The sequence below is a fragment of the Centroberyx gerrardi genome, chromosome 2 (genome assembly GCF_048128805.1).
Source record: "Centroberyx gerrardi isolate f3 chromosome 2, fCenGer3.hap1.cur.20231027, whole genome shotgun sequence".
NCBI classification, from domain to species: Eukaryota; Metazoa; Chordata; class Actinopteri; order Beryciformes; family Berycidae; genus Centroberyx; species Centroberyx gerrardi.
The window spans coordinates 16,075,540-16,100,447 of record NC_135998.1 but is presented as its reverse complement, the minus strand read 5'-3'; the positions used below and the strand labels follow the sequence as shown (position 1 = coordinate 16,100,447).

Below are 24,908 nucleotides of genomic sequence, written 5' to 3'. Positions count from 1 at the left end.
ATAACCAAATGCATGAGTGCTCATGAGTACTCTGGTAAAAATGTATTTTAAACTTGATGTTATAATTTACTAGAACCAGTTAATATCAAAGGAATTTTTTTTGGGAAAGTCATCATTTTATGATATATAACATCAAGCAAAGGAGAAAAAAGAAGGTGCAACCGAAGGAATAAACATGTAATATTATTTGCTAATATGGTCACTGAATGGAAGTATTCAGTATTTTTTCAGACGAGTCTTGTCCCAGCTGGTTAACCGCTGATCATAACATGCATGCGGGATGGGGTGGGAGGGTGTGCTTTGAATTACATATCACCCTATTAACATCAGACCCTAGGAAAATAGTTAAAGTAGAGGGTAATGTACTCTATAATTACTCTGTAATAGAGGGTAATGTACTGTATAATTTACTGTTGCTGGTTCTCTCAACAAGAATCGTGCCTACACTTAAAGTGGCTGTTGGGTCAAAATGTCTGTGTGATGTTTTTGCAGACTGAACAATTAAAACACTTGGATTTCGGAGACACCATGATGTGTTTTGCCACATGTGGATTGATCAGTGTTATGTTACTTTAATATAATCCACTGGCACACGATTAAAGTGAATTCCCTTTGATCAGTACGAATTAATTAGTTTCCGTTTGAGGTATAGCTGTGACAACAATCTGTGATTAACGAGAGAACGTTTCCCCATCTACCTCTTCAATGTTCAATATAGGGACACCAGTTGGCATGGTAACCTCATTTGCCATCTGCAGGCCTCATTCAAACTGAAGAATGACACTCAGGGAGCTGTCAAAAAACAATTCAATATTCTTTGTGACAGCAACAGTGGGTTAGAATATGTCTGCATGAAGTCTTTATGCTGGCTGTGCACCCAATTGTCTTCCTCAAAGGATAAGAAACATCTGTCTTTCACTTAGAGCCAATATAGGTTTGGATTTGTAGTGAATATGTCTGGCTGGTTTCCACTGTGACGAGCTCGCACAGCGTTGGGAATATTCATGGGAGTGCAGAGTACTATGATGGGTTTAATGTGGAGAAATGAAAGGGCTGTTCAAAGTCTAATTTAGCATCTGAGGATGGACAAACTGCCCTGAGTGTTGGGGTGTTTCTGCATGTCTGAGTAAATGGGACGTGAGGTCACAGATGCAAGATGCGAGGGTGACATTAGGGAGCCAGAAGCTTAAGGGCAGAGGTGGGTGCAGCTGTTTTACCCCATCAGCCAGATGGTGGAATTGGAGTCATTTTTGTGTGACAGCACCTGCAGAGGCATCGGGACACACACACACACACACACACACACACACACACACACACAGGTAGGCTACATTTACTTCCCCCTCGAGGCAGTCAGCCCGCACTGTGATGCCATTAGCTCCTATAACATGTTCAAGTTGAGTCATTTTGACAGCCACAGGGAAATATTATTAGATTTAAGCTGGGTGAGCACTCAAACAAAGGTTGCATATATCCTGTCTTTGCTATGTGGATATTTCACATACCTCATGTCCTTAAGGGCAACAAGCAAGGCAGCATAGGCTATTACGTTGATAAATGATGTTGAACAATCTTGCTGCACTGCTCCCACCTCAGGAAGCAAAATGTATACAACATAAAAATACATTCTTAAGTCTTAACACAGAGGGTGAGCTCTCAGTGCCACATGCTCTTATTCCATATGCTGTTTCTAATAGTTTCAGAACCGGATAAACTGGCATGAAATCCAATTATGGTTCTGTAGGTGTTTGTCACAGCACTAACACACATGCACACACACACACACACACACACAATTCAATAATTTTCAGCAACAAGCCGCAACAGGCTTCTGTCGAGAGTTACCTGAGAGACAGCATTTGAAGTGAAATATGCTGTCAGGCCATATTAGTGATGAAATAATAATTTGTAATGGAAAGGCTTTCAGGATTCCTGCACATTTCAAAATTCCCAGTTCTCTATCTCTCTCTCTGATGCTATGGCATGGTTGATTTCTTAAAAGTGCCACTGGTACTCTTTTGGGCATCAGCAGGCCACTATAACATGCCACCAGTAAGTGTAGTCCACAGGACAGGTAGCCTGTAATCCCCCTGTGACAGTGACACCGAATTACGTCCTGTTCACTGCTGCAGGTTTTTTTTTTTTTTGGACACTGTAGTGAGTGATGAGAAATGTGATTGTGTAACGCAGTCTTACTTCTCTCTCATCTCTCCTCTCTGCTGATGTCAAGCGCTCTTCGCCTTTAAATTTTTCCGCGAAACAGCAACGTGCTTACTTCGATGGAATTGGCATCACCACAGCGACCGCCTTCTCTTTCAGGCGATTGGCCGGGCCGTGGGAATATTCAAATGTGCCCTTGATTGATTGGTCTGAAGCCGGTTTCAACTGTGCGGAGGACTCATTTCCACTCCGACATCACACTGTAGCCTAGCTCGGTCGGCTGCCGAGAGGAGATGTAAGCGGCGGCACGCAAAACACAATCGGTGAAATTGCCTCTGACGCGAGTATTAATCATGTCGAAGAAGTACCGTTAATGGAGTTGACCTCATCAATGGATATTTCCACAGAGTTTTCCATTACTCATCGGGACATTAGAGCCGAGCTTGCTTTTGCGGAGGAAATACGCCTTCCGACTGGGAGACCAACCAATCAGCCGTGGCGAACCAAAGATAAACAAGCCTTATGATAAGATAAAACTCTGTAAGAAATTAATTATGTTCCGATTTGCATCAATACATTTAATGTTTAATTGACACTCTGTGCTCTATTTGCTAAAAGATATTCAATGCAGAAAATGTTTTCTTTGCTCTGCAGTTATAGCAGGCGAATTGGCTTTGAATGGTAGCTGTGTAGGCTCCAGTGATACAGCCTAAATGATCATAATGGATTGGGAAAGGGATTTAGGCTAGTGAGTGAAAGATGTTTCAATGCGTGTTGTCAGGATTAGCCCTGCATTGATTTCTGGGTCGACAGTGCTAAAGGGGTGAAGATGCCCAGTGCGCACTAATGGATAGGAGCGTCTCGCCCTTACAACACATCAGTGTCCTACTGTTATTACTATAATGCACATGTGGATTTATATGGACCGACTCCGTGAGACATTTGAACCCAGTTAGCTACCAGCACTGATTAGATGAATTATTGAAGTGGTAGGCTATTCATTGAAATGTGTTTGAGCCTGGGAAATAGTTAAACCTACGATACAGTAGGCCTACATTGGTTAATATGATAGATTTTGTTCCATTTAAAGGCAAGAAACCTATGCGTAACGGAACACCTTTAGTTTCTGACTGTCTTTGCTGGTGAAAGTGTTCTGATAGGAGCCAATACAAAAGCGTCAAACGGGTCAAGTCTAGCAGTCCGTCTCGTCTGCCTGCGTCGTGAGTCGGTAATGGTTTTGTGACCTATGCACAGCTTGCAATGAAAGGGGATTTGTATGTCAGAATCTCAGTGGATACAGGAAATGCTTTGAAGTATATTATTGGTCTTTCAAAGCAGCCTGTGAAGGCTTAGCTTCCAGTTCTATTGTCTGAGCCGGAGGTGGGATCATCGCACCTCACTGCACCGGTGGCAGCCGAGGTTGAAGGTTAGCCGCAGCAGAGGGCCATATAGATTATTGGCCAGGTGTGAAATTCTATCCAGCTCGCCTTCCTGCTTGTGTCAGATCATTTATTGCCCACAAAGATGGGATGTCACAGCTTCCCACTAGAGATAGAAAAGAGAAAAGGCTTGCAATTTATTGTCCTATTTGCTATTGTTTCTGACCAAAACTAAGAGCAAGATGTGTGAAGCCCAATGGCTATGTTATTATTATTCGCCTGCCGCCGCCTGGCACTATCATAAATGGGCAGCTCTCTCTCTCTGTCTTTGCTTCTCATATAATTTGCCTCCTAAATGTATTCAAATCATGAAATAAACATTATGGCCTTTGAGCTGCCACAATGTAATTCATCTAATTGAAAAATATAGTGCCTTAACATCTCAAGGAAATTGCTTTATTCATAGATCTTGGTTTGACATTCAATCCATTGGGCTGCTTTCAGAATGCTGTAAAGTCTAGAGTTTGAATAGCAGGTGGCTTTATCTTATTTTCACCTGCCAGTCAGTGTGTAGTGTAATATACCACAGAACATAGACACACTATGTAATTGCATTTTAATAGCTTTACGTGATCTGTATTGTTTTTAACACATCTTTAATATTTTTGGAAACATGGCGTTACAGACATTGCAACTGTGCTTTTGACTTATAGTCCATTAGACCAGACCAGTGGTAATGCTGTGTAAAATTAATGAGTAAACACTAGTTTCTGTACTTTTGCAGCACTGCTGTTTGCTACAGTAGTTTATGTTCAGGCTGTTGGTGTGACATGTGCTTTGTCTGGGCCTGAACGTGTTTGAGAGGCCTGTAAATTGGGCAGAATTTTGAACAGTCGTGTGTAGGTATCCCTGGGGTTTCCCGCTGATCTCACATCTCACCCCAGCAGTCTATCTCCAGCTCTATGAAGAGAAGGGATTTGTCATCTGGCTGCCTGCTCCCCTCTGCTTTCTTGGAAGCAAAGCTGAGCTATAGTGGCGCTGGCCTGTGATATACTGTGTCGTTTCTCCAGGCTCACTCAATCTCAAGCGCTATACTGGACCAAAGGAAACTGTTTAATGTGCGAATGGCCTTTTCTTGGTTGTGGCATGATTATTACCCAGTCCAGTACAAGGTCTGATTAAGGTCATGTCTTTTTCCACCATGCCATCCATGTACCTCCAAATTCTCGGCTAGTTATTTGTGTTGTGTATCAGTCTATAGTCAAGAGATTGAATGACAGGATGATGCAAATTGACTTGAAAAAAAAAAAAATGTGTACACAATGTCTCTGCTCCTCTTACAGAGATAATGTCAATGGCTTGGTTGCTAAGCAATTCCTCCCGTGCACCCATTGTAATCACCTTTTTATCTGCAAAGGGATGTCGTGTGTAATTACAGGCAGCCTGCCATCTTTTGAAATCTGTCTAATTGGTCTTTTCATTTTAATAGGATGAGGGGGTAGAGGGACAGAGGGTTAAGGATGGAGGGTTAAGGACCGGGCCCCTGAGGTCACTGGGGAGGGGAGGGGAGGGGACGGGACTGCCAGTCTTATTTGGAACTTGAGTAGTCTTTATTTTGTCTACATGGCGGCGCTCAGTCATTACCTCAAATTAATGATATACACTGCCAGATTGCACTTGATGCAGCATTATCTGCCCTTAATGGGAAGGCAGCAAGCTGATGTCATTTTGGGTTAGTGCAGGGATCAAAGAGCCTTTTTCCTAGTTAGCTGTTTCTATGATGCTTGGTAGAGAGCTTATCATTAAGAGTGGAAGAAAGAAAGAAGTTATCTCCCATGTGGGACGCCTACAGGGAGCATTTTCTCAATCACTTCTTATGAGTCCTATGTTTTATTAACATTTTTAATGACTTGAAGGAATCAGTGACCCTTGACACCACACTGAACCAGCTGTGCAGCAGAGGAGAGGGCTTGGTGAGAAGAGGGGTGGGAATGGGAGGTGTGTGTGTGTGTGTGGTGGGGGATTTTTCTTTTGCATATTAAATCTTAAGAGAAGCTTGAGGGGAAGTTTGAACACTCCTTGGTGAGTTTGGTGAAATTAAATTGCTGATGGCTGATTAGAAAGGATAAATCAACATTTGTTTTTTTTATGTTGGCTAAATAAAGTACAGAATTTTATTGACCAAATAGTTCTTTCAATGGATGTCACTGAAGAACTTGAGAAACGTGTGTGTGCACGGTGTTCATGTCCAGTTCTGTCTGGTCTAGTCAAGTCTGGTTCTGGTCAGCTTCAACCACGGAGGAATGATACAAATGCAAAACCAAAACAAGCTTAGTTGCATGTGTTCTTTCTAAGAAAGGGTGCCCAATGTTATCTGTCATGTATATGGATTCATTCAAAACTTTTCATTATTTCATAAGCTCATATGTCATAGTTTGCAGTCCCAGGAGATGAGATTGGCAGTGGGTGGATTATGAACTAGATTACATCAAATTGGGTGTTTTGTCCTTTGTTTGTTTGTTTTTATTTGTCTGTATTCTGTTTGTGTGCTTCCCTGCACATTGAAAACATTTTTCACTTAGTTTGAAATTGACTTTTGTCTATTTTTCAGTGCACCTGTTATCTGAAGTATGGCACATGTCCATTATAGGACTTAATTTGCAAAGGGCAGTGCCTGTATCTCTGGATAATAGCTTGTTTTGATTCAGCTGAGAGGTGCACGAGTGCAGAGTAATTGAAACAACAGTAACAAACTTGTCACATGCAGCTTGTGACCACAGTCCCATTCATTGCCCCTAGCAATGGAAATGATTAACTTAACTAAAATAACATCAAATCTGAATTAATTCAAAAAATGTCCCCGCAATCACCAATCAATTACTGCTGTCTGTCATTTTAATAACAGTTTAGTTGACCGACATGTCACAATTCATTTAAATTAGGGTTTAATTCTATATATCTGTTTTGACAAAACAACTTTAAGCTCACTCTTTCTCTAACTGTTATCTTTTGAAGTCAAGGTTTTCCAAAGGTTGGACAGCGTGCTCCTAGTTATTTGACAATGTGTCCCAGTGAGCACACTCGTATGTAGGATAAGGATAAGATAAGGCTCTGTTTACCTTAATGCTACCTTGGCATTGGTCAGACTTTACTCCATGCAGAGTGTTCCTCTTACCTTGGCACCGTCTGTGTGCAAGGGCAGATTTGGGTGAGTCCAAGGCTTCCTACTCCCTACCAGGCCTGTTCACTTAAATAAGACTTAATTGTGCAGCTTTGTATTCATGGCTAATACAGTACTCTGCATCTGTATACACATGGAGTCGGAATTACTATTTTCCAAAAAACAAATCCATTTTCAATCCCATAAGTATAACCTCTTTTCCCTACTATGGGAATCCCTTAAAAACTGTGTTGTGCAGCAATACAGTAAAAGGTGGTGTCCCCCTAAGTTTTTAAAGCCCTGTGCAAAAATGACTGCTGGGCACAGAGACAAATGTGCACAAACAAGAAGTGCCAGATATTCATGAGCGGGGCAAATTTCAAAATCGAGACGGTGAGCTCATTGTCCTTTTCATCTATAGTTTGGATATATTACTTATGTTATTCTGAAGCACTGAGCGTCTCGCAAAGACTGTTTTGAAAGACCGACTGCTTTCACAAGGTCATAGAAATAGCCTATGCTCACATTTTAAATGAATGATGTATTGTTTGTCAAACTGCAAAACCTTATATTGACGAATATTTCACGCTAGATCATGTAGCTGCTGTTGACAGAATTAATCATTCATGCTCTAATCCCGAGGAGTTGGGCTGTCTTTCAGTTCAAACCATTTCTCCTCTCTATTGTGCATCATTTGTTCGTTTGTGCAGCGATGCCAGATGTTGAATGCTATTGAAAAAAATTAGAGAGGATATTGTCAGTGAAGGTGATCTTGGCTTTCATTCTGTAACTGACATTATTAATTTAAGCTTAATTTTTTTTTTTATCACATTAGGTAGTGGGAGTAGAGAAGTGTGGTGGCAAGCTTCACACATTACATTACATTCCTTTGCATATAGCTTAAAAAAATCTTAATTTTAACTCTGTGCTTTTCCTACATTGTTTCCATCCAAGAAACTGTTCATAGATTATAAATTAATAATTTTGTGCATGGTTTATTGGATTCCCAAATAAGTTCAATAGGTGCAATGAAGACAAATCAATATTGTAGTGCATTTAACACCAAAGCAAGTATTGGCCAACTAAATGCTGCTTGATGTAGATTTCAGATAGATAGACTGATAAAGGCAACAGTAAGAGGTTGCTAAAGAAAAAGCTCATATATTGACTATAATAACAGATTTTTATATTTCTTTGTGTGGCATATGGAAATGTTAGAGGTTTCATTACCATGGGCAGGTGGTTAGATGTGCAGGGGCAAAATGTAATTTAAAAATGCAGTGAAATAGCTTCACAACAGAAAAGCAGCCTGCAGTGACAGGGCTCAGACCACAACAAGCATGAGGAAAATTAGTTATATATAAGTTATATGTATTTATATATGCAGTAGCCTATTGTATGTGGTCTTTGCAATGGTGAGGGAATAAATAGAAGAAAAACTCCCTGAAATTGTTGTCAGTGGTGTATGATTCTGAGTCATCACAGAGTTGAGGATCTGTGGTTTTATAGCACATTCAAACCTGTGTGCCATTGGTCTCATTATTGTAACACAACCGTTAGAACATGAGAGAAACTAGAATGTTTTACCATTCATTTTTTCAGCTTTTTATTTTCAGAATGGATTGATGATTTACCCTTTTACACTACACAGTTTTATGCAATAATTACTTTTCCTGGGTACATGAACTGAAAAAAAAAATGGAGAGACATTAGGAGGTAAATCCCAGGATCTTGGTTTGCTGTGTTAATCGCTCATATGCAGAAGTTAAGTGTGGAAATCGAGCGGCCACATAAACAATGTGTGTAAAATGATCTCCTCTTGTATTGTACTTCCCTATACAAGCATACTATGGAAACAAAACGTCTTAAAATACTGTTGTGGTTGAACAAGCCTGTGCATAACATACATCTTGAAACACAATCCACCTCCCAGACACCCAACCATAAATGCTGCATGATTTCCATCCAAGTGAATCCCCCGGACATCGCTCTGAATTTTGCTCCAGCCGTTGTATTTATTTTACATATATTTCGAGCGTGTGCATGAATTGTGTAGGAAGCCCTGTTTAACACTGTTGTAATACCTTTTATAGGAGCTAATCTCAATGGAAATGAGGCTCATTGTTATCAGCCTCGGGCCTTGAGTGTGCTTATGGTGTAGAGCAGAGTGGCTCCGGGTTGTTTGGTTATCCTGTATTTGAACCTTGGTGTCTTTTTTTTTTTTTTTTTCACAGAGAAGGAGAATGTAAGAGAGAGAAATGTGGGTCTCTCTTATATAGTGCTCTGATACCAATTATGCAAACTATTAGAGAATTTAACCAGGCCGGCTCTTATCGGCTAATCCAGGAGTAATAGATTCTATTAAAAATGTATGAGGGGGTTGGGGGAATTGATGTGTGTGTGTGTGTGTGTGTGTGTGTGTGTGTGTGTGTGTGTGTGTGTGTGTGTGTGTGTGTGTGTAGAGATGAAACCAGCAGCTGCAGCAGCACTGCTGTCTAATTCTGTCTGTATGTCAGACTACTTGTCCTGTCTCCATTACTCAGACAGGATCCTGCAGTGCCTACTGTGAAGACTGTATTATAAGTACCATAAATAACATACAGCGTAATTATACAGTAAATGCATTGTAACTCACAGACCACTTCTCTTTTACTCAAGAGGTTAGACATTGCTTTTTCACTCCTATAACAACCAGTAGCTCTGTATGCAAATCATTTATTTCTTTGTAAATGAACCTTACTGTGTCTTTTTTGTCCCTATCTTCTGGTTTTTCCCTGTCCGTACTGCCGGTCTACAGTTTCTGGGTGGATAGGGAAGGAAAAACATTAGCACATGCTAATCCATCTAGAGAGTGAAAAGAGTGCTCATCTTAAAAAAATGTCATTAACATCTAATTATTAACTGAGGATTCTGAGAACTGCTAACAGGAGCTGAGATGATTGGGATAGGGAGGGGTGCGTGAATGTAGTGGGTTGACGATGGTGTGTGTGTGTGTGTGTGTGTGTAAAAAGCCAGTATCTTCCTTTCAGTGCAGTTTTGTGTTTGTAGAGGGCGAGGGCCTCTGGGCTATGCACTTCTCCCCCAGCTCAGACCCTTGATGCTGCTTTAAGTAGAGGAAAGACTCCAGAAGGTCAGACAGATGCTCTTATCGAGGCCCATGTGTAATTTAGGGCTTTTAGGAGGGTGCCACTCACTTCACACATTTTTATGCCCCCACTTTGATAGATACTGATGTACAGCAGCTCTCTACAATCAAACAGGCCAAAAACAGGCATCAACACATTTTGGAAAGCATGCTATACAAATTTTGTTTTGATCTGGTAGTGCATTTTCTGGGTATTGGTGCATAGCAAGCTTTATTATCCTGATAAATGTGATTCACATAGCCTTGATTGTCAAGCCAGAGCTTACCTGAAGCTGGAATTCATTTTCTAATGATTGATTACGCCATATCAATAGCTGTGTCAAGGGTATTTCTGAGGGGTGCATTTATCGTTAGGGCGTGCCGTCTCGATGCAGTTTAACTTTGAAAGAATAAGTTCTCTGCCCATTTAAACCACAACAGCCATCATCCAGTCTCCCAATCACTGCCCTTGTCGCTCGGCGAATGGCCTTGTTATCTCCTCACACAGAACCCTGTCCTGATCCCAGGACAGACAATGCGTTAGAAAATGAGACATTTTAGTTTTCATGCCATTTTCCCCCAGATTCTGAAAAATAAGTTCATCATTGATGGAACGGGCCAATTTGTCTGCCAAAACAGCCTTATCAAAAAACCATGGGAGACAAAAGATGGACTGCAGAGCACAAGGTCTTTATCTCCCTGGCAAGCTCTCAGTGGGCCACATTATGGCTGATAACGCTGCTTATCAGCTGCACTGATGTCGCCCCAGAGTGGCAAGGATTAGACGTCCTTGCAGCTTAAACTTTGTGCCCTTTTCTTATTATCCATGATAGTGGAGACCTTGCAGACATTAACTTATAAAACATGGGAATGGAAGAGGAGGGATCACAGGAAAGCCGAGAAGCTAGACAAATGGCCATTGGGTTTATAACCTATAAGGTAATGTCCTGCATAAATGAAGATTAGCTGCTGATTGAAAAGTTGATTGAAGAAAACTTGCTTGGAGGGAGGCAACATTCAGTGACAATTATGTTAATGATCCTAGTTAGTTGTCACATGCTGAATTTATATATTTTTTCAGCTACTCAAAACTGTATCACATGAATGTATAGACAGAGTACATCCGGACGTGCAAGACACAAAACCTGTTTTTTGTTGAGCAACACATTATGTGGAGGGCTGGAGAATTGATATCACTTGAGATCTTAGACCAGATAATATCATTCTGCTGTCTGGGATCACTTTGATCTTTCCCTTTTTTAGTAATTCTACTTGAGAGTATGAAGGCAATTTTAAGCTTAAGTTTTCGCAAAATCTCTTTAAATTTTAAATTTAGATAACAGGATGAAAGAAACTTTCATCAGTTGCGCTTTTATGCCTTCTTTTCTAGCTCTTCTGTTCTCAGTAAAAACTTTTTGCTTTAAACCACCGACCTCTCTCTGAATTATAATGCCCTCCTTGATGCAGTTTCATCCAGCAGCAAATTAGGGGAGTAATGGAAGGTATTCCGATTCGTCTCATTTTCTGCTGGTTAAGTGGCGAAGGGATTTCCCTGGAGATACCTTTTCTCTTTCTTCTGTTCTTTCTGCTTTTTTCTGCTCAACCCCCCATCTGACAAATGTGTGGTAATGGAAGGGTTGTTGTGAAATTGGCATTCTTTCTGAGATGGAGTCTGACCATGCCAAGGCTTTTAGCTGCTCAGATATGTGTGCACAGATGCAAAAGGCTGCACGGAGCAGTTTGAAGTGGGCTTGTCACCCAGGGACAGATGGGGGGGGTTGGGGGATGGGGTGCAAGAGAAAAGGAAGAGTGGGGGAATCTCTTCAGGCACCTGACTAGAATGAAAGCCACTCTGGTCCTTCCTCCTTTTGAGGTGGAGGTAATCATGTTTCTGCAGCTAGGGACTGAACACTCTATTCTGTGGTTGACTCACTTAAGCTGCCCTCTGGACCTTGAGGGAGAAATGAAAACAATAATCCAAAGGAACCATAGAAGAAAAACCGAGCAAGAAAAAGAAATGAGGGCAGTCTGGCGGCTGTACGCTGCGCGCTCATATTAGCCTAGTTGAGGGCTACCACAACGTAATGAAAGCACTTTGTTTCATTTCATTTGCACTGAAGAGCAAGTCTTTTGATATATTGATAGATAGGTCTAAGACTGTGATATTTTGCATAGATAGCACTTGTCTGTCTGGCATCTCATTCAGGTGCAGTAATGCCTGTTTTGAGATAGCCTCAGGTTCTGCAGTTTGCAATACTAGCATTCAGATTTGCTGACTCCAACAGATAATCAAAGAGAATGTTAAAGATGCATTTACCTATGAAATATCCTCATAATACCTAGCTTTCTATTCAGAATGATGGCTTAAATCAGTACTGCTGGGAAGAGGCTGCTTCTGTCAGACACAGCCACTCATTACCTCTGACAATACTTAACTCTGCAAATAGCAGAACCTATTTTAGGGGGAGAGCTGCTTTTGGCTTTCTCTGCTGATCAATACTGCCATAAATTTATGGAACAAGAAGCCCAGTTCTCTGGGCTAGTTACAAATTGAAAGGCACAGCCCGAGGCTACAGGAGGCCTTGTAAATGATCTGTGCTATAGCAACCGACAGAACAAGGTTGATAACAGGAAAGAGCCATCATAACAACTAAGCAGAAGAAGGAAATGGACTCATTATTAAGTGATATTACTTTCTTAGATGCATAGTCTCAGCAGTTCAAAGGGGGCTCCTGAATTTTAATATGGTAAAAGGACCCAAGCGAGTGCACAGTTTTATATAGGCTGTTGAAGTAAAGCGGGAAATATGTTTTTGAGAGAAGAGAGACTCCTATGGGGTTTCTGTAACATCTAGCAGCAAGCTTGCAATTTTCTTCCAAGATCTAGCTGATGTTTTGATGTAGGATTTGGAATTTAAGTACCACTCGCTGCTTGTAATTTGATGCATTTTCAAACTTTATCGTAAAGTGGGCATCTATGTTTTCTCCAGTGTTCCTCCTCACTATGTGGCCAAGCTGCAAAGTCAAAGATATCTTGAAAATGAGAAGACATGGGAAGGAAAGTGGAGGGGATTATTTAGCCTCCATTGTGTTTAAGGTTGTCTTTTAGTTGAAAATTCTGGTGTTGGCCAGAAAGTAACAATCCTGTTTTCCCTTTACTCTAGCAGGTTTACCAAAGCTCTGTGCAGCTGTAGAGCCCCAGTGAACTACCATGCTGGCCTGCATCCAGAGACGGCAGAACCAGCATCTGCTCTGCACCCCCAAGATCCTGGATGTTCCCCCACCTCCATTATTGCTACCGGTACCACCGTCGCAGCCCTGCACTCACAAAGGTGAGTCCACATCAAACAGGTGAAGACACTTAACCAGAGAGGACAGAGAACAAGCACTCTGCAGATAATTTGATATCACAGACGCACAATTTATTAGGGCCAGATAGTACAAGCGGAGCCTGTTCATGCACCTGATGCTTTATTATCAGCTATGACTGGTCATGTTGTTCAGTCTCATTAATAAGCTTGAGCATATAGATTTCTCAAAGTGCATGTAAAGATCATGTTGAAACTATATGGTAAGGAGTTTAGAAAAATACTCATTTTGATTTTCACTGTTTATTATTACACACATTCATGCAGACATTCATCAAGTTTTTAAACTTTGCGCTGAGAATTCAGTTGTTGGGAGGTTTCTAGAATTAAAATAATGGGATGTTGTCTGGGCCTCCTGATGATGATGACGGGGATGTTTTAATTGAGCTGGCAGTGCGAATGTGTGCAGGCCAACGTGGACTCATGTCCCAAAAGCACTCCATGGTAGTGTCGCTTGACCTATGCACAGTCTTCAACTTGATTGATCATGGTATACTAATTGATAGGTTGGGTTGGTATCGTTGGGGCGAACCTGAACTGATTCTTATCATTCCTGACAAACAGAAAATACTTAGTCTCCATTTGTGATTATCTTTGTTCTGCCTCACTGATTAAATGTGATGCGTCTCGAGGCTCAGTTCTTGGGCCAATACTGTTTTCTTTATGTGTTATAGCCTACCTTGGCCATGTTATTTGTGCACAGGTCCAAATTGTGTAGTGTTCTCCTGCCAGGTCAATGACAAAGTGTAGATTCACATCATGAGATATTACGCCAAATTAAGTTACTCTGCAGCGGTTGCCTGTGCTACAATTGATTTTAAATTTGTTTTTTTTGTTGTTTTTTTTCCTGATGGCTTATAAATCTCTGCTGGGTCTGGTTTGTAGCTACATCTAAGATCTTTTAACCTGCTTATGACTCGGAGTGCAGTCTGAGATCCTCAGGCAATGCTTGTCTGTTTTTTTCCCCCCATGGTCGAGGCTGCAGGGCTGAAGGCTTGTTTTGCCCCTCATCATTCAGCCAATCACAAGTCACCAAGCCAAGCAACTGTGTTCGCCAGTGTAGAGTGTTAGTTTTAAACAAACTCTTAGATTAGCCAGCAAGCTAAATCCCTGTCCCCATACCCCTAACGTGACTGCAAAGGCAATTCTTCACGTAATGTGTATCATATCTGGGAATGTCTTATTTATTTGTTATCAATTGTTTCTTGGCTAGCTTGCTAACAAAAGACATCTTCCATTGTGTATCTTAAACACAACATCTGGCCTCACCTCACCTATCTGTGACCATCATGTGTGAATGCATTCTACACAGAAACTTTATGGATAGCAGCTAATAGTGTGAACAGGGCAAACCACTATAGAGCTGCCGGAAAAGTTAATTTGTCAATCTTATGGTTCTATGTGTGAAAGAGGCTTTAGTTTCCCAGTTCCTGCTGCTGAAAGCCGTCCCAAAACATGATGCTGATGCCACCATGCTTCACGCTGGGGGTGGTGGAGATGGATGATGAGCTATGCTGGTTTCTGTCAGACATAGCGTTTGGCATTATGGCTGAAGAATTTTTATGAATTTTTATTTGAACAGACCACAGATCTTTTGCCTCATGCCCTCGGAGTCTTTCACTTCTTTTTTGCAAACTCCAGGCTGCTGTCATGTGCCTTTTGTCAGGAGTGGCTTCCTTCCGGCTACTCTGCCATACAGTCCAGATTTGTGATGTGCTGCACTGTCGTTCTTTCGGCAAGATCTCACATCGCAGCTAAAAAACACTCTGTAGCCCTGCCACAGTGACCCTTCGGTTCTTGGTCACCTGCCTGACCAGGGTCCTTCCTGCCCGGTTGCTCAGGTTGGCCGGACGACTAGCTCTAGGAAGAATCTGTGTCCTTCCATATTTTTTCCATCTGCTGAAGATGGAGCCTAATGTGCTCTTGTTTTTCTTCAAACACTTGAAATTGTTTTATACCCTTCCCTGGATCTCTGCCTCTTCACAGTTCTGTCTCTGAAGACAGTTCTTTGGACTTCATGGTAGTTTCTACTCTGACGTTCACTGTCATTTGTGTGACCTTATATACACATACAGTATATGTTTCACTCTAAATCATGCCCAGTCAGTTGAATTGGCCACAGGTGGATTCTAACTAAATTGTAGAGATATCTCAAGGACATTCAAAGGAAGTTCAATTCACCTTTACTCAGTTTGGAGAGTCACTGCAAAGGGCTTGAATATTTCTTCACTGTCTTTTCATTTTTAATTAATTTGTTACAAAAAAAAAAAAAAATGTTTTTTTTTTAATCTGCTTTATCATGATGGATTATTATGTGTTGATCAGTCACAAAAAAAAAAAATCATAATTTAATCCATTTTGAATTCTTGCAGTAACACCACTAAATGCAGAAAAATTGAAGGGAGTTGAATTCTTTCTGCATCTATGATATGATATAGATGTGGACCCTAGACCCTAACAATCAATTTTTTGGTCTCAAATTGTACTTAAATGGAAGGCTACTGTATGCAAATATTGACCATGAACACTGTACACTTGCGTGTGCAAAATTACCATAATTTGATAATCAATGTTAGTTCAGCCTATATTAAATACATGCACCTTTTGTCTAGAGAGTAGAGCAGTAGTCAGGATTATTCTATCTGATTGATCCTGCACTCCAATGATTTTTTTCTTCATCTTGAAATCAATGTTGGGCCTGGGAAATATTCTCATACAGGTAATTTTTCTGCATGCAATATGTACTTCTATTCAAAGCATAATCTTACATTGAGTTTGTATGTAGTGAATGTATGTGTGTGATATATGTAATTTGTGGAATGTATGTATATTTAATGTGTTTAGATAGAGATCCCTCACATGTGTACATGCACAAAAAAAGAAATATAAGAGAAATGCACACTAATGTCATTGAAGTGGAAAATTGAGAAAGTCCAGACTCTCCCTAGAGACCCCTATGCGGTTCTGTTGTATGTTCTCACCTCATTGTTACTATCAGATTTAATGACCCCATTATTATTAGATTTAGATCAGATTTCAGTGCCTGTTGTCAGTGGATTGACCCAACACAGGCCATTCAGACTTTCTGACCTTATCACATATGTTACCTTGGAGAAAAACTTCAAACATGATGTATAATTGTGTGACATTTCTGTGGACTTTATGGCCTAAAAACCTTTTTATTCAGGAAGGCTTTTTCATGTTAACTCTTTTTTTTTGTTTTTAACTCTGTAGCACTTTGAGATTCACTGAATGAAAAGTGCAGTACAAATAAAATGCATTATTTATTTATTTATGCATTATAGAATATTAGAGAATGTCAGGTCCAGTATATTGCTTTATAGCATAACAACATATTAGCATTGTATGATTAGTGGCGTATGGAAGGTAAGTAAATGCTGTGACTGATTAACCTTTAAACCATGACAGATTTTGTGGTGAATAGGTTGACAAAATCATGCTGAGGGTTTTGCATTGTAATTTTTCAGCTTTGTTGAAAAATTTTGTTTCAAGTCCAGTGTATCCCCAACTGCACTCAAATTTGAAATGTTGAACCTCCCTACCCCCATTACCCCCATCTCTCCATTTCTCTCCTGGGGTGAAACGCCTCTTTGTCTTTTTGTTATTAAATATTAATTGGGAATCAGTGGAGCACTTGTCTGCTAAACGCTGGAACAGAAGGGCCTAGTTTGCCTCAGGCAGAACCAGGGGCGCCTTTCTCATCCTGTTTACCTGCAGGATCCTTCCCCCCCCCCCTGAGTTTCATGTACAGCGACTGTGCGTTGAGCAGCACCCCTTCGCCTCCAGCACTAGCCTGACATTTCAAACACAACCAGAGGAAACAAACTGCTCTGCCAATGAGAGCCCTCTGCCTATGGCCGGGCTTCTTTATTAAATGAGCCGTTGTTGGATCAAGTTAAATAGGGACAGTTTGTAGTTGCTGCTGTGCTTTTTAAAACCATTTCCATTTTAGCTATCAGCGAATGTGTGGTACTGGACATAAAAGTCCTCAGCCACAAAAACCCACGTGAGAGAATTCTATGTGTAACTGAGTGTTAGGAATTATGTGATGAGAGTGAATGAGCGCTGTGCTCTCCTCTGCTATCTCTCAGCATGAAAGCAGAGACTGGGAATGCTTTTTCCCACGCTGCTGGCCTGTGCTTGCAGAAGGCCTGCTTTGAGAGGAACACTTTCCCCAAGCTGGGCCAAGCGGCACAGAAACAAATGAGGAGTGACACTGGTGCAAAGAAGTATCCGCCAGAGTCTCCTCGAGCACACATAACTAAGTGTTCAACCCTGAGGTTACTCTGTTCTGTGAACACCCTTCATGAAGAGATTACTGACATGGGAGGGAAGGAAATGGGGGGGGGGGGAATGAGTGTCTGTTTGTTTTTTGTATTTGTGTGTTTGTGGAAAGAGGTGGAGTGAGTGAGTGTTGAAAGAGCTATATGTTCTGTCTGTCTATCTCTTTTTTCTACTTCAACCATATCTCTTTAATGGTCCTCTGGGTTGCACCGGGTTGTACCCTATACTGAACTCATAGGACCCTCACGGAAGCAACCTAGTGCTCGTCTCGTCTCTCTCTCTCTCTCTCTCTCTCTCTATCTCTCTTTCTCTCTCTCTCTCTCTCTCTCTCTCGCCCTCCTTTTGTTCCACATGGAGGCATTAACTGGCAGCCCCCCTGTTAACCCCATAGGGCATTAATATTAATGCCTCTTTATATGGGTACATTGATACAAACAAAGCTGCTGGTACTGCATCTTAATGGTGATATTCTGTAAGGGCACAGGCCACTGCAGGGTGGGGGTCTGCACATGGCTCAATGTTGACTGAATGTTTGACAGTTGAAGTTGAATGCTTCGAACATGAGTGAAAGGATACGTGACCTCTGAATATGATTTGCAGATATTGAACAAATTAACTGAACAGCAGAGGTTTATTTTCAGTGTTACCTACAAGTTGATACTAGTTTAGGTGTCCTCACTCTGCCTGACCAGCAGGTAGTCAACTACAGACGCTCAGCTCGAACAGATGAATGAAGGCAGGGCCAATTAATTACATGGCTGTAATGACTGGGCTTATTGGGCCAACTGTGTGCCTAGAGGGGGTTGTCATGGTAACAGAGACATAGGTTTTAGATGTGCTGTGAATGTGCTGAGCTGTTGTGAAGGTAGGCCAGAGTATTTAAAATATCAGGATTATTGGAGTGGTAAACAAGTATTTAACTTCTGCCTGCTGTGAGCCACAGTTCTGTAATTAACAGCCAGTTCTCTGTGCCACGTTCCTGGAAAGGATATTTGTAAACATGTTATCGGACAAAAATGTCAAGCATAACATTAAAGACTTAAGGGATTTGCCTGGTAGTCTACAGCCTACATGTCTGGTTATTAACAGGGAATATTTTATGAATTCTTGCTTTATCTCATATAAATGTAAAAAATCTAAATCAGTAAATATAAAACATATGGGGATCATATCTAGTGGTCATTCGACCCATTTCCTCATGTTGGCCTTTTGGGTGTGTGAGAGATGTGAGTCTAGAGAGGAGCCATGGTGTGGAAATGCAGTGAGCTGGTCCAAGTCCTGTTTTCAGCCCTGCCTCAGGGGCTTGTTTTGCCCGTAAATTAGTGATTAACTCAAACAGCTCCAAAACAATGAGGTCTCCACTCTAATCTGGGGGGAATTGCTTTAAGTGTGACCATGGGAAAAAGATTAGCCAGCTTAAAGTGACAGAAGGCATTGAGTGGGATTGTATGGGGGTGGAATCAGGGTTATGAAAGACCATATACACCATGGCATGGTGGATACTCAATGTTGTATTTCATCCCTCCAGAATGTTTTTATGCTGATATTTATAAATCTCTCGCTCTCTCTCTCCCCCTCATACGTGTACACACACACACACACACACACACACACACACACACGCACACACACACACGCACACAAACAAACAGACATGCCTTTACCTGCCTTCTTATGGTTAATTAGGCATAGTGGTAATTGAGAGTTTAAGATTGGCCCTCACCTCCAACTCTTTCTCTCCAAGGACGTCCCCTGCATGAAACGAGGAAATCAGGATTAAGTGTTTTCTGTGAAAGCATGCCAGTTTCTCTCAGCATGGTGCTACAACAGTTAAGCAGCATGCTTCATGCCTGGAGCCCCTTCCAACTGAGAAACATTCAGTGCTAACTAGTGGGACCATTATAAATATCAGTGTAGGTACCTAGATGCACACGTCGGTGTCATTACCCTGATTCTTGAGAAAAAATACACAAGCTTTTGAATTCCAAGTAACTTACTTCAATCACTGCCACCGGCGTCCAAATTCAAGTAGAAAAGGTTAAAGGAGTGAAAAAATTACAATTTGTAAGCACTGCATGATGCCCTCGGCCAAGGTTGCCTTCTAAGCAAGTGATGTTATATTCAGTGAGTATGTTTTTTTGCATGTAGAGAGGACTTGGACTTAAGTAGGATCCTCTGCTCTCTCAGGGCTGAAGTGTGAAACTCTGTCTGCAGGTTCAGGGTGATTAAGTGCTTAAGGTCGGACTACTAATTACCTCCTCTCTGTCATTCCTTACCTAACGACACATAGCTGTCATTTCCTTGTTGTCATGTGAACAATCTCATATTTGTTTCCATTTCTTGACTTGAACTGAAAACATTACACATTCCTATCTGTGTTTACTATGCCTCATTATTATGATTATTTATGATGACACATTAGCTTTGTTGAAAATCTGAAGGAGAAAAAAAGAATGAATTCCAAAAAGTTGACTTTTGGTTGATATTGAAGTTTTTATTAATATGTCTAAATGATTTAATGGGTCTTTTTTTTGTTTTTTTAGACCATATATGTAGATTTTCCTATGTATCACATTCATAGGGAACAGTGCCTATATACAAGCAGTGTTTATACATTGTAAGATAAATAAAAAGTCCTTCTTAATATCTGTTATGCGTATGGTACCGACTGTTACCTTGTGAATTTTGTGCACAAAATTAATTTTGTGGCACGAAATGCATTTTAGTAACACAAAATCCCAAAACACCTTGTTTGATTTTGTCCACAAAATGCAGAAGCAACACTTTCTTTGACAAAATTGAGTTTGTGAAAATGATGTACTATTTTCATTTTGTGTATGAAATAAGCTTCTATTAAAATGTAATTATTTGTTTATGTAGATATATTTCGTGGTACAAAATCCATTTCGTGAAACATGTGGCAAGTATTTTGTTGGACAAAAATGTATTCCGTGAATAAAGGTCACGCTTGGTGCATCAAGGTGCCACATGTTTACACAGCTTTCTGCAGCATCTATGCACCATCTACTGGTTGAAATATGCACTTAGGCCAATGTAAACAAATGGCACCTTGATGCGCCATTTCAGTATACAAAGGGCTTCTTCTTAAACAGTCAGACACTTATATTTAAAGTGACATTTGTCATTGAATTTACTAGACAAGTTTTAAAGTGCTTTCGGGCCACTTGCAGTTACATGGTCCTTCTTCCAACTGTCAATTTGTCCTTAGTGTGAGCATGAGCAATTCAAGGTAAATGTTTCTGCAGAAAATTTTTTCTCGCTTACTCACCACATACTGAAACTTAAAACTGCATTATACAAGATTATTATGTAAAAATATAACAATATTATCAGCCTTATCTGCAACAGAGAATAACACCTCACCCCCTTAATTGAGATGACCTAGGTCCATCCTATTTGCCCAAATTAAATTCTTGTGTTGAGTTGGCCAGTGGTGGGAAATCTTCTCTGTACCCAGGACGTCACAAATCAAAACTGGAAAAGGACCATTTCATTAACATCTTAGAAATTGAAATAAAAAAACACAATATCAAGGTTCCTGTTTTTGTCAGAAACGCTGGATCTTTTGCCTCTCTCGTCCTTTTGGTATTCTTTAGTGTAAAGAAATCTCAGACTGGCCAGTTGGGTAAAACATAATGCTGTGCACAGTTTACTGACATTGTCCTGCATGATTTCTTGGTATTGAAGTCCTCAATATTGAAACAATTACTTCTCACTGTCATTTGGGGCTGCCAGTGTAATAAAATTGAATTGTGCATCTTTAACTAGTGTTGATTTCATGTGACCCAATAGCTCTTAGGCATTTTTAAGATGTCCCAGTCATCATGCAATTGATGGTTGTAGTATTGACTTGATGTGTGTGTGTGTGTGTCTGTGTGTGGGGAGGGGGGAGGCGGGAGGGCAAAGAGGTTTCAGTATTGCCACATTAAGCCAGCCACAGTGGGTGGTACAGCTGTGTTGTGTCTCCGTGGCTCTGACAGGGCTGTAATCTCTGGACTTACAAAGTCAGACACCCTGTGAAGACGTATTAGCATTCAAAGGGTTTGAAGTGTTTATGGAACAGCAAGCCAATCTCACTGCTCAGGGCTAAACACTGACACTTTACTGAACAAGACATGGCACAAATGGCAGTCTTTGATTTGTTTCATAATATTTATTTCTCTTTGGTAATTGGGCTATATTATCCAAGGCAGAAAATAGATGCTCTTTGTGCAGTGGTGCCAGTGTGTATGGTGATGCAAGAAGTCAGTTTGGTGTTTTTTCTAGGCCGCCTCTCTTCTGTCTGATTATTTTACATCATCTAAACGCCTTTCAGGTGGACATGGCCCCCTCTTCTAAGCATTTAGGGTCAAGAACATTCAGTTTTTGGCTAAAGGCCAGGAAGCTTTATGGTGTTCCCTCTTTCTCCGTGTGTAGGATTACACACCACTGACCACAGACCACATCTTAAGGTTGTGTAGACATCTGTTCGACATCCCAAATGTCATTGTTTTCTATAGCAGCACTATATTGTGATACATATAAATAAGCAGTGTTTTGCTGTGCTGTATTACTCTGTAGAATTCACTCATGCTACTGGCACCATGGTGCTGTTCCTTATGCTCCGCTGGGAGATTGCTGGATGGATTGAACACTCCACCTTACCTCTTTCCTCCATTTTAAACACCCAATTTATTTCTTTCATGAGATGGATCTTGTAGATTGAATCATTTTCACAGTTGGAGGCTCACTGTAGGCCTGAAATGAAATGAACTCCCAAATCAATTTCAAATGGGAACAACGAGTGAGCTCTCCCCTGCATAGCTGGAATTGGTTTTGTTATTGAAAACAAAATGAAGTGTTTTGTTTTTTATTTTTCTCCCCTTCCTTTTATTGCAGATTACTGCCTTGTTCTCTTGGCTGCTGTGATTTCCGCTGACTACAGTGTCATCTAGGTTAATTTCACCACTTTTGCTTTTCATGTCAGGAATTCCATAAAAGTGTCATTCTGAAGGGTGGTGGTAATTTCTACCAGGTGATTTATTGTTTTTAAATGGAGCGCCTTTTCCACCTTTCCTTTGTCGCTATGAGTTAAGCAGCCATGAAATTGCCTGAATAATAGTGTTTAAATCCAATCTTGGTTTGTCCCCTCAGCTTTCCCGCACACCATTCAATAGCAGTCCTCTTGGTGATTGCTCTTTTTCCGTCTGCCTCAACTTTTTCCTCACAGTTTAAGCTCCAGGCTTTTACAGTAGAGTCAATTCAGGTTCATAAAAGGATTAAGTGGAACTGAATTTCTCAGGTAGGGACTGGGCAGCCTTGAATGATTAGGAAGCTATTGAGAAAAGACCAAAAGAGATATAAGCTAGGGAGAATTTCAGCATTTAGGCAAATTGCTGAAATACCCATCATATGCAAGAAGTGATATGTACACTTTACAAATTATTAGCTAGGCTCAGGAGTGTTTGATTTACAGAGTGCTTTTTTCCATATTTCACGGAAAGCTACAAAAACATAATCATCAGTCTTTGGCACCGCTGTCAATTTCTTCTCACATTTACCAGCATCAGCGTCCACCTAGCTCCTCCTATGGTGGTTTCATGGCTAAATGTCATCAAATGAATCTCATTGGAACCATTGTGGTAAAATTAGCTCCTCTCTCCTCTCCTGTTGCCTCTGCCCCTCTCCTTGATTTCCCTGGGTAAACTAATTCTGGGTTGAAATAAGTCTGAATTAATTTCATCAAGCAAGGATAAAACCGTGCTGGAGGTGTCTCCCCTCTCTAAAATGAGTTTAAAAGAGATACACATGTCTACCATCACTCCCTTAAATGGGTTTGGGGAAGAAAGGAAAGGAGAGGATGGGAAATGGAGGAGACATGAGGATAATTTGGGTTTCATTGGACTATTTATCATTGCTTTTGGTATAGGCTTAGTGGTGTAGACTAATTATTTGTTTCTGTCTGCTTGTGTCTCAGGTGAGCCAGCTTCCATGACTTCTCGGTACCCTTCTCCTGCAGAGTTGGACGCTTTCGCCCAGAAGACTGCCAACAGCCCACTATCCATCAAAATCTTTCCGTCCAACATCCGGGTGCCACAGCACAAACAGCTTAACAAAACAGTCAATGGCTTAGACACCACAGGCCAACGCTATAGCCCTTATTCCCACCCTTACTCAGGAGGCTACCAGGGTTTGCTGGCCGTCGTCAAGGCCTCTGTGATCATCAAAGGTGTTGTGAAAAACTCTGAAGGCAAGAGGACTAAACATGCATACACCCAGACTTCAGTGGCACCATATAATAATTCTCTCAATAATGGCTACACAGCTACCAGACATGGGCATAAGGCCTATCATATCAGCTCATGTAAGCCCCCCGATGTGCCCATTGAGACACTTTGTTCTAGTGCTATGATGGCCTCTGGAGACCAGAGCCTGGCACCCCAGTCTGAGCTGGCTGGGGTTCAAAGCCTGATGAGGCAGATGAACCGAGTTCCCCACAGCCAGGCCCTGCAACTGGGGGGAGAGGCGAAAGCCAGCCCCTCCCTCCAGGCTGTGGCTGCCGTGGCCCATTCAGACTCTGACTTTGTCCTGGGAGTGCCACCCCAGAGCAGCCTGGCATTCTCGGGGGCGGTGCTACCGACCCAGAGTGCAGACATAGCCAAAGCTGGGTACCTAGATGAAGGAGACTACACCATGTGGCAGCACAAACAACAACAACATCAAATTCAGCAACAGCAACGGCAGCAGCAGCAGCACTATCAACATGGGACACTGAGGATGTACGGTGTATGTAACAATGCTCAGGGGCACAGAGGGGCAGAGGCTGGGGTCAGCCAGTCTCCTGAAACCTGCCTCCCTTTGGCGTGTTCCACACAACTGTCATACAGGCCACATCCCCCCACTGTAGGCAGTAATGGGGCTGGGCAGGAGCAGGTTAGCGCGTCCCCTCTGAACTGTCCTGCCATGCATGGGGAATTCTCTGTTGGACAGTACTTTGCTCCTCCGTGGGACAGTGTCCTGCCCACCCCTGACAGTGACTGTTATACCTCTCAGGAGCTGGCAACTGGTCCCTCTATGGGCAGGCCTAGAGACATGGGGCTTTCCCATCCCCATCCCCACCCAAACCGCCATCATCACCACCACCTGCCGCGTCATCAGCCCCAGCTCCACCCTCCTCCTCATCCCCAGGCCTACAGCACAGACCAAAGCCTCTGTTGTGGGCTGCCCAGTTCTAGCCTGTGCCATGCCTCAGTACTGAGCAGCAGTCTGCAGTCTCTGGAGTGCCTGATCAGTGAGATCCACCCTCCCTGCATCAAAGAGCGTATGCTGGGCCGTGGGTACGAAGCCATGGGGATGCCTCAGCTACTGGAGCACCACCAGCAAAGCCACATCCAGCTCCCCGTCTACAGATAA

General features: G+C 41.7%; 1 protein-coding gene across 1 annotated transcript; it reads left to right on the top strand.

The window, feature by feature from the left end:
* Positions 1-2,574: 2,574 nt before the first annotated feature.
* On the top strand, positions 2,575-24,908 carry LOC139911930 (protein FAM222A-like). Its single transcript, XM_071899561.2, has 3 exons — positions 2,575-2,700; positions 12,987-13,154; positions 23,473-24,908. The coding sequence occupies exons 2-3, from the start codon at positions 13,034-13,036 to the stop codon at positions 24,906-24,908; spliced, it is 1,557 nt and encodes a 518-aa protein (XP_071755662.1). The 5' UTR covers positions 2,575-2,700; positions 12,987-13,033.

Bases quoted from the DNA above. Each gene is read 5' to 3' on its own strand.
- LOC139911930 (XM_071899561.2), top strand. From the start codon at position 13,034: ATGCTGGCCTGCATCCAGAGACGGCAGAACCAGCATCTGCTCTGCACC. The intron at 13,155-23,472 runs GTGAGTCCACAT...CTTGTGTCTCAG, and splicing joins GCAGCCCTGCACTCACAAAG to GTGAGCCAGCTTCCATGACT.